The 10,575-nt window shown below is 39.9% G+C and overlaps 1 protein-coding gene across 1 annotated transcript; it reads right to left on the bottom strand.

The window, feature by feature from the left end:
- Positions 1 to 3,185: 3,185 nt before the first annotated feature.
- LOC147172889 (tumor necrosis factor receptor superfamily member 1A-like) lies at positions 3,186 to 9,135 on the bottom strand. Its single transcript, XM_086077409.1, has 7 exons — positions 8,971 to 9,135; positions 7,542 to 7,633; positions 7,337 to 7,442; positions 6,375 to 6,500; positions 6,059 to 6,214; positions 4,454 to 4,532; positions 3,186 to 3,540 (listed from the first exon to the last, which is right to left on the bottom strand). The coding sequence occupies exons 2-7, from the start codon at positions 7,572 to 7,574 to the stop codon at positions 3,474 to 3,476; spliced, it is 567 nt and encodes a 188-aa protein (XP_085933535.1). The 5' UTR covers positions 7,575 to 7,633; positions 8,971 to 9,135; the 3' UTR covers positions 3,186 to 3,473.
- Between the last annotated feature and the right edge of the window lie 1,440 nt (positions 9,136 to 10,575).

The raw sequence follows: 10,575 nt of genomic DNA, 5'->3' as shown, positions 1-10,575 counted from the left end.
TTCTTGTCACTGCATGCGTACTGTACAAACACTGAATACCAGACTCAAAAAGTCACAAAGTCAAAGATGTGTTTCACCACCACAAAGAGGTCACCGAGTTCCCGCCACTCGGCTTCCACTCCCAAGTGTCTCTTGTGTTAAGCTTGACATGTGACAAGCCTGGCAGCAAACGCTGTCGGGTCAGCGCGCAGTCGCCATGTTGAGTCAACATGTCAGACACTTCCCGTTTTGCACTTCACGTGTCTCGCCGTCAGTTTTGGTAGAAATGAGTTTGAGCAAGGGGCCGCTTTTGTTGTCGAGCAGTCGGCGCGATGTACTGAAAATGAAGTCATGTCATTAACAATGACTCGCAAACATACAAGAGCTCTCTTTTACGGGGTTTTTTTATTTATTTTGGGCCAAACACTCATATCACAACAAGTGAAGTCATGCTGGCCACACAGCGGCTTGATGATTATCTCTTTGCGACCACACTTAGGACCGCTTACAACTAATGATTGCATGTTGTTTCGCTTTATCGTGGGACGTTCACGAACCCACTATCACTGAAACCTTTCATCACAGGGGAAGACGCAATGTGTGAAAATCCATCCAACCAAAAAAAAATAAAAATAAATAACTTTCCTCCTCCCACAGACTTTAAACATATTAAAACACACTTTTTAAAAAAAAATACATTGTTAATACATGCACTTGAACGCGCATACAATACTGGTCCACTCCAATCCAGTAGGTGGCGGTAATGTGGGTGGCTGCCGCACAATGCAAGCACATCGGGTCATAAATCATGACTCAATAAAACTGTTTCACTCCAGTCCTATGGGTGGCAGTAATGTGCAAAACAAGCTTCCACCCGCAGCAACTGTGTCCCCAATGCAAGTAGACAGTAACCAAAAAGTGAAAATGAATTCCATTTTGTTTTGTTTTGTAAATAAAGTGTAATCCCTTGGCCCACAGAAGAAAAACTTGCTTTTTTAGTTTTGATGGCTTTTTGCGTTGTTAAGAATCCAGACTTGGTGGAGGTCTTTGCTTTACTGAGTGGCATTCTAGGTATTTATGTATACTTAAAACAATACATAAAGGTGGCCTATGACTTTTTAAATGGTATTTTCAATTTTGTTTAATCCTGCTAACCCACCAACAAATTGAAAAAAAAGAAAACGTTTGTGCTTGGTGGAGGTAACAGACCAAGAAATGAAAACTTAACCTCCTTGGCAGAATTCATATTCCACAAACTATAATATTAACCAGAAAAAAACACTTGGCAATATATTCCAGTAAAAGCTAAATATTGCTTCATTGTGGTCATTTTGGACTCTGAGCTCTATTTGCTGACCCAAGTCAATAGAACTGCGTGTTTTAGTCCCTTTTGGACTTTAACATCTACCTGTCCTCAAATGAAAGGGAATTTAAAGACACATAGAAATGGTGTAATAATGTACACACAAAATTGTTGCTACCCAAAGAAAAAAAAAGACAAAAACACAATGGTGGCTGAAATAACTTGAAATTGACAAATTTACTCAAGAAAAGCAAGCATTGCTTTTGTTGCAGGCATTTGGACAGTGAGCCAAACATTTCACTACAGAATACGTTGCTAGTCCTGAGATTTATTGCACTTCACATATTCAAAACATATCATGTCAGATGTAGCAAAGCAGCCCCAAAACCTGCCCGAGCCCCCTTCACAGTTCACAGTAGGGCTGCGCACGAATTGGTGGTGACTCGGCCGCAGAAAATGAAAACCGAACCAGAATTTAGCATAATGTCGTCAAGAGATGTTTAGATGTCCCTTACATCTCCGTCCGTACGTGTGACGTAGCCACATGTGGGAGTGAAAAACACGTCAAAGCTACATTCCAGCGGACGCCCGGAATTAGTTATGGGAATATTTGGCTGGCTAATGCTATGCTAGCAACGGTAATATTTGGCCAGCTATCGTCTCGCTCTTGGCCGGCTAGCACCGTGCTAGAGAGAGATAAAACTAGCTTACCGCTAGCTAGGATGAAGATGAGGCTTGTAGGAACGTAAATGAAAAAAAAAAAAAAACATAATTTGTTCCGCTATGGCACGAGATCCTAATAATGTAATCTATTTTAAACAAAACAAAAAAAGTGTAGTTACACTCCAATACGTTTAAATGAGATAAGTGAAAAAATACAGTATGATCAAGCTAAAGCGCCATGTAAGTGCACTCCTTTTACTAATTTGATCAAATTGGATTTTTCATTTGTTGGGCTGGAATGTTTTTCGGCAAAAGTACATTAAGTAAACCCATTCGAGTTGATTCGGTCATGCAATGAGTAATGTCAATATGAATTGTGAATGCGGATCGTTAATGTGAACTCTAGTTTACAGTCATTTTCTTTTAAATGTTTCAGTGTTTTCAATACATTCAAAAAAACTGTTGTTGTCCATGTATGTAGATGAGATTGTATCGTGTGAAACCATTTGACGGTTAAGTTCTACATTTGTTGTCTGTTTGGGTGCTAGCCTTCATATGACTGGTGAAGGTCAAACCTATTACGAGCCGCACGGCTATTAATCAGAATAAGTAACTTCCTGGAAGAGGAAAACATTTTGCCGAATGTCGAGAGGAAGGCTGCGAGGGTCTCTGCAGAGAGGAAGGGGGGTCGCCGCCGTGAGAACTGAGCGATGGCAGCCAAATGCTGGGTTTTCACAATGAGTCACAATCTCAGTGACATTTCAAATTAGTCAAAGTCGCACGCTTGTGGCCCACCGTTCATTTTGACAGTTGTCGACGGGGGTCTCAGGCTGCATTTTTTGTCTCCTCATCCACGGTGAGTGCAACGCCGCTAGTTCAATCTTTTGCTAAAGAGGATACGTTAGCTTGTGTGGAAATTGTGTAGGCCAGCTTCTGCGTACTTTGAGTTGAGTTCACCTTTTAAGATAAGTAGGTTGAAAGACATTGCATCAGCGTTTTAAGTCAATTGTATTTTGACAGCGCCACTTCAAAGCAGAAGTTATCTCAAGGCGCTTAACAGGTCTGGAGCCACACTCCTCATACTGGACGTCAATAAAGCAAGTGAAGCCCGCGCGAGTAAGAGACGAGGAAGAAAGCTGGAAAAGAAGCGAGACCGAGTTGAGATTATGTGACAGAAAAGTGACAAGATAGATATGACAGAGGCCTTTACAAGCTAGATAAGGAAGTAATAATAACAGTGTTATGGTGATTGGCAGTATCAAAGGTTTTATTACTACTAAATAGTCACATGTGTATGTTGTTGGCTGCTATTCAGGAAGGACAGGCATCGGCGAGTAGGTTACAAGTGAAAGGAACAAAGTAGCAAAGTTGTTGTCCACGACACAGTTGTGCCTTGAAGTTCAGGAAACTCCCCCCGTTTTTGGCCATCTCAGGTATCGACCAATCGCGGCTCAGCTGTTTTCTGAATTTGGTCATGTGATGTTGGCAAGCTGAGTCGTGACTGGTTGCCACCTGAGCAATTGTGATGTCATTTGCAGTCGACGGCAAGAGGCAAAATGGTCGTCTTGCAGAGATGCTCGCACTCTGTTGTGCAACTGTGGAAAGACACGCAGAGGAAGTGTGGCTTTAAAGTACAGTAGCAAATAGCACAAATATTAATAAATTGAGCTCTGCTTGAAGTCATCATGTGTAATGTGAAAATAAAAACGTTGCATACATTTTACACATCAAAGACAAAAGTGTTGTTAAAAAGCCTGCCAAATTCAAAGAAAAAAAAAAGTGTATTTAAAAAATGTAGCGGGCTAGCTCTAGGGCTAACGTCATACTAGCCTGCTAGTGAGCTAGCGGGCTAACTTCATACTCGCCTGCTAGTGGGCTAGTAGGCTAACATCGTACTAGCCCGCTAGCTTGCTACGGGCTAATGTCATACTAGCCTGCTTGAGAGCTATTATGCTAAGTTGTTACTTGTTTGCACCAAACCGTGCTCAATTTTAATTTGGTGGTTTATAAAAATTCATAAATCATTTTCAATATTTTTTTCATTTAAATTCATAATGATGGTTCTAAACGATCACACAAACACATGTATGTTGTTCCACACGATTGTTTTTCTTGGGTCACAGGTCCCCTTATCACTAGGCAGAGTTTATATAGGGCTAAATGATGACTGCCCCATCGCACAATGAAAAGCCACACCCACCGTTTTGAATAACTACCGTACAAGAAGCGGCATTCCAAAAGCAATACAAGTTTATTCAGAAACATAATGTCTCACTAATTACTTTTACAATTCTCTGTATTAAATATATATATATATATATATATATATATATATATATATATATATATATATATATATATATATATATATAACTAAAATTAGAATGGAATAGCTTCTCTTTCCTCCTGCTGCTGATGGAAAAAGTTTCGGTTCAACAAAACCACTTCCCCCCCATACCAATCTCGGCGTTGCAAGAATAAACAACGCGCACACAAGCGCACACTCACCTCTTGCATGGCTCACACTTCCTGTTCACTCTGAAGTAATCCTCCTTGCATTCGCACACAATGTTCCTCTCCGCCGAACCTGCGTATAGTCATTCATATTTTAGAAAAACGTACAACGGGGATCGATGCTGTTCGGAAGAATTTCTATGTCGTGCTGAGCTTTCCATTTTTCAATTGGCAATCAGCCGGTGACGCAGCAATAGGTTGTATTGCTTCAGATAAGACGGTTCCGATATGAACAAAATAGTTGTTAAAAGCACACGCGATTTCAAAAGGGATCACGGTAAACTTTGTTTTCATCAGGAAATTGTACAAAGAAAATTGGTGGAAGCCTTTTTTCTTATTTCGAAGCTAGTTGATGACTCCCCACGTGGCTTTTATGTTATTTCAGGCCCCTTTTAACTCACCTGAATAGTACTTTTTCTTCATATTTGTAATAAAATAATTATATTTATTTCGGTGCTGTTTATAATTACTAGTATTCATAGGAGATGGATTTTTAATCCTATTTTTTTTAAAGCCTAATCTACACCTGCAAAGATTTGCAGTGCTCTGGGGTAAACCATGGCTTCTTTTTTTTTCTTTTTTTTTACAGCACGTAGTTTTTTGGTTTGCTTGTTGGGCATCATTATGAATATAAACATCATCCCGTGGAACATCATCAATCAGCTCCCCAAAACATTCAATACTTCTTTGAAAATTGTATTAACTGAGGTTTGGACATGGTAGTCAACAAATTATTAAGTTGATCAATATGGACATATTTGCAACTTTCTGACGTGGGAAAAAAAAAATCTTAACTATGAGACTTGGGGCTCTGTGTATTTTTCTCAGTTGGAGGAGTGTGGCCCTTTTTTAGTCAGTATGGCGCAAATAGCTTAGAAGAAAAATGCACACAAACTGGATTGATGTGCGCAGCAAAAGCAAATGGGCAAATATACGCTCCTAAATGTTTCACATTTTATGGATATTTACCAGTACACCTTAGGAGGTTGTAAAAAAAAAAAAAAAAAAAAGCGTTCTTACATTCAAACATGATATTTAATGTCTAATGTTACAAATTTAAATATTATAAAATGTATATCATTATCATAAGTTGTCTGCCGCTGGTGCGGACATTTCATTTCCTGTTTCCGCTGCGGTCACAGCAGGACAGCCAAGAGCTTGGTTGCCTTAAAATGTTGATGTTCTTCTCAACACTGGTTTCATGACGAAAAGTAAGTACGGGTAAATGTTATTTTCTCATATCCGTATGTGTCAGCTAGCAGAATTAGCGCGCTAGCAGAATTAGCACGCTAGCAGTGGCCACAAGCCGTTCGCATCACTAATTATTAATACATAAGTAACGCCCAACGTAACGATTGTTCCTCTTTTGGGCGGGGTGTGGAATTTATGTTCAAATACATGTGGGATTTTCATAACGGCACTAAAATGTAAAAAAAAAAAATTTATGGCCACAAGATGTACAGTATAAATAAAGTTGAGTTGTGATCTTGGGGTGGCGTATTATTCACGGGAAAAATTACGGTATCGAATGACCAAAGAATTTTTGGTTGCCACTTCAAGATGGAAAGAGAAAACAATACCCTCACAGGGAAGACTTACATTTTTGGACCTCCCTCTCATCCGAGCCGCACAGCGTGCATTTTCGACACTCGGTGGTCTCCGAGTCGATGGTGAAGGTGTAGTAGCCGTCCTCGCAGCGGCACAGAGTGTTTCGGTACCGTTCACATTTCGATACTTCCACTTCGTGCTTCAGCTCTGCGGGGACAGAAATTTGGAAGTCGTTTGAGCATTTATGCACAGCATAATTAATTCCTAATTTAGCGCACTAGCATGCATGCCGCTGTACATTCATCCTGCTTTTGAAGCTGTTGTGTTAAAGTTCAAACTCATCGAAAACACGATCATGTCTTCTTACTTTTGCAGGGTTTGCATCGCATGCAGTTGGGTGAGTAATTCATTTGGTCCATAAACTGGTCTTCGGGACACGCCGTGCAGTTACTTCTCATCCCATCGGCGCTGCACTTTGCCACCAGTTTGAAACCTGAACGACAGAAGCAATGATTCCGATTCAGACATCACGATTCAGTTCATTTGCAGCTGAAAAAGGATTAAAAGTATGTCGAAATCAAGCTGTTCTCTCGACTTCTAAGCCTTGTGGGCGTGTCCGCTGAATACATTGGAGCCACGCCCCAATCAACTGTCAAGCAAATTCTTCCCCTCCCAATGGATGCTATTTCTTGTCGCATTTTTCTTATGCCGACACATAAATACACATTTGAACCGTGAAAATATATCCGCCGCAACAATGGGGCACTCTAAAGCGGCCGCGCCAGCCTGAAGTCCACATGCTGACTGTCCAGTCGGACGGACTCCCCCACCGCGTTCTTTTGTCTTTCTCTGTGTGACATGCGCACACTCACATGCTGACAATGAGGCGCTTGGAAGTGGACTACCCAATGGGATAACGTATGTACATTGGAACTGTTAAGCGGAATTGTCAGTATCTCCTGAAAGTAACTAATAGAAGAGCTTGTAACCTCATTTTGTTACTTTTAAAGTCAAGTAATCGGGACAAGTAACTAAGTTCTTTTAAAATCAAGTAATCAGTAAAGTAACTAAATTACTTTTAAAATCAAGTAATCCATGAAGTAACAAAGTTACTTTTAAAATCAAGAAATCAGGGAAAGTAAGTTACTACTAAAATCAAGTAAAGTAAAGTAACTAAGTTACTTTTACAAGTAACCCATAAAGTACCTAAGTTACTTTTAAAATGAGCGAGGATTTGATGCAAGACTGGGATAAAAGAATCTTCTGGGTACAAGTAAAAAAAAAAAAAAAGTCAATGTGATCATTGTTACCATGTTGACGCCAACTTACCCCGTGGACATTTGTTGCAGCAAAAGTTGTTTACAGCGTAGTCTCCGTCTGGACATGTCTTCTCCTTGAGGGTGGGAATTAGTGCCAACGTGGGTGTCAACACGCACTGTCAAACAAAGCAGATGATGCTGGTGAGACCACATTCTGTTACGCTTCATGTCCTGGGGGTGATAACACAAAAAAAAATGCAAAAGTGGCGACTCACCGTCAACAGGACTAGGTTGCCAAGCGCGGCCATCTTGCTGTGCCTGCAGCCCGTCCTACGCTTCAGATGAGTCCATTGGAGGCGCCAAGCACCTATGAGCAAAATAATCGTAATAAAAAAAAACAAAAAAACATTAAATGTTCTGAACTCCTGTTTCAATGTCAGTAGTTGTATCAAGCAGTATGACATCTGTATTGATGTTCAGTAACTCAACTTCCCATAGGTGAAGAATTGTGATTTAATCATCGATGATAGTGACCCTGTTAGCTTAATGCTAACAATGCTAACATATACAAAATGCCATATACGGGCTATGGGTAATTAGCATTGATGCTACGAGCATTTTAGGGAGCATGTTAGTGTTTAAATATAAAATCTTTGATTCGCTTTTGTTTGATGTGCCAGTTTTACAGTAAACTTAAAAATATATATATATTTTTTTTAATTTTCCACACAGTCCCAAGGCAATTCATTCGGGTTGATTCTTAGATGGAAAGCAAAGAATTGAGCCAAAAAAACAAAAATGTACACAAGGATAATTATGTCTTCTGGAAAAGAAAGTCTTGTTGAACTGGTTCGAAATATGTCACACCCTCAATTAGTATTGTGCTTTTACTTGGCAGAAGTAAACATTTTAATGGTGCATTTTAAAAGATTTGCATAGTTATATTGGTTTCACAACTATATAAGCACACTATCCAGTTAATAAAAGGTGATTCAAAAAGTTTGATTTGATCATATAATTAAAAAAAAGTTTGCAATGGAACATTAGATCGACTTAGGAGGCCACCTGCTGTATATTCTGTATATTAATCCTCATGTCAACTTTTTATGAGCATAGCTAGAAAATTGCCATGATTCACTCTTCGTTGTCCTGTGCACGTTTTCTTACACATGGTTGTTCTTAGCGATCTAAACTTCCAGGAAATAATTTTGAACATTTTTTTTTACGCGCGAGTAGGCTACTTTATTTCGTTTGGTTACGACTACTTACACATCCTTAATTATATTTCTCCCCTTTTTTAAGACAACCAAAACCCTGAAAATATCACGTCAATTTATTGTGAATTTAGTTTACTGAATTGTCCCCATTAAATAAAACAGAACAAGTCAAATGTTAGCCCAAGCGAAAAATTCATTGGACGTGTAGGAGACGATATGTCGTAAAACGCGCAGATTTCAAGCAGGTGTAACTTTAAAAGTTGTCACGATGACTAATAAATCGCGCGAATCACTCGTTGACGGCGTCAAAGTCGAACGTATACTGAAAATTAGACCTTTTTTTTTTTTTTTTTTTAAATCGCGGTTGTGTCTCACGTCAGCTTCCGGCTGAGCGCCGCCGTAACGCGTAACAAGGTGGAAGATTGCAGACTGATTTGGTACGTAAACGCGGCTTAACTCGTCCGCTTGAGTTTGTCTTTTTTTTTACCTGGACAAGGAGCGCTGCGAGCGGCCAGTGAATCCGGATCCAATCCGAGTTGAAATAAACAACAAAACGGAGATGTCACCTAACGCGAAGAAGAGCACACCGAGAGAGGGAGGCGGCGTCAAACGGGAAATAGAGTCACGTCATCATTTCAAGGAAATCTTCGTTGGGCATTTAACCCTCTCCAACCAACAAATCGACGGATGGATGGATTGCGAGGGAGGGCAGAGAGAGAGAGAGAGAGAGAGAGAGAGAGAGAGAGAGAGAGAGAGATACCTCAAAAATACAAAGGATGGTCTTTTCAATGTGGATTCAATGTTAATTAAAAAATATATATTTATGAATTCTGTTATTTCTATGAAAACAATTCTACAGAGTGAACTGCAGTCTTAATGAACTGCAATAAAGTACTGCATAATCCTGCATGAGGCATTAATCATCTGCAGGATTCCCCCCCCCCCTTCTTTTTCTCTCTGGGCCTATAAGAGGGGCTTGATTGATAGGGAAGGGGGGTGATATTGAGAAAATAATTTGTAAATATATTTTAAAATATCAAATACAATGCTGGCTAACTGGGGCTGCACATATTTCTGAGTAGGCTACAGCCCCCCCCCCCCCCCCCCTAGCCTTAGTGTAGCACTATCCCTGTTCATTTTTAGAATTATTCTAAAATTAAATTGTGCAAGCACAGCAAGTAATACTGTTTAAATGTGTATTTAATAATCAAATGTTAAACAAATTAAACAAATATATAATTATGTACTGAATAAATAAGAAATGCCACAGAGCGTCTTTTTAGTACAGAAAACGACTGAAAAAAAATTATTAAATTAAAGATATCCATGCGATCCATCCCTTGACTGCTCACTCTCACGTTTACATCTTCACCAAAAGAAAACTTGAAAATCACTTCGGCAATAAACCACTGCAATAGTCATAAACTCCCATAACAATTGACACATTGTTGAAAAAAAAATACCTCACTGACAGTTTTAATTACAAGCCGAGCATTGTGACAGCAGCTCAACAAAGTATCTTCAAGGTGTAAACCTTTTTTCTTGTCACTGCATGCGTACTGTACAAACACTGAATACCAGACTCAAAAAGTCACAAAGTCAAAGATGTGTTTCACCACCACAAAGAGGTCACCGAGTTCCCGCCACTCGGCTTCCACTCCCAAGTGTCTCTTGTGTTAAGCTTGACATGTGACAAGCCTGGCAGCAAACGCTGTCGGGTCAGCGCGCAGTCGCCATGTTGAGTCATCATGTCAGACACTTCCCGTTTTGCACTTCACGTGTCTCGTCCTCAGTTTTGGTAGAAATGAGCAAGGGGCCGCTTTTGTTGTCGAGCAGTCGGCGCGATGTACTGAAAATGAAGTCATGTCATTAACAATGACTCGCAAACATACAAGAGCTCTCTTTTACGGGGGTTTTTTATTTATTTTGGGCCAAACACTCATATCACAACAAGTGAAGTCATGCTGGCCACACAGCGGTTTGATGATTATCTCTTTGCGACCACACTTAGGACCGCTTACAACTAATGATTGCATGTTGTTTCGCTTTATCGTGGGACGTTCACGAACCCACTATCACTGAAACCTTTCAT

The sequence above is a fragment of the Leptonotus elevatus genome, chromosome 6 (genome assembly GCF_054856555.1).
Source record: "Leptonotus elevatus isolate MCC_2025b chromosome 6, RoL_Lele_1.0, whole genome shotgun sequence".
Taxonomy (NCBI): domain Eukaryota; kingdom Metazoa; phylum Chordata; class Actinopteri; order Syngnathiformes; family Syngnathidae; genus Leptonotus; species Leptonotus elevatus.
This window is presented reverse-complemented; position numbering and strand designations above follow the sequence as displayed.

Bases quoted from the DNA above. Each gene is read 5' to 3' on its own strand.
- LOC147172889 (XM_086077409.1), bottom strand. From the start codon at position 7,574: ATGGCCGCGCTTGGCAACCTAGTCCTGTTGACG. The intron at 6,501-7,336 runs GTAAGTTGGCGT...TCTGTCGTTCAG, and splicing joins CTGCAACAAATGTCCACGGG to GTTTCAAACTGGTGGCAAAG. The intron at 6,215-6,374 runs GTAAGAAGACAT...CTGTCCCCGCAG, and splicing joins GCGATGCAAACCCTGCAAAA to AGCTGAAGCACGAAGTGGAA.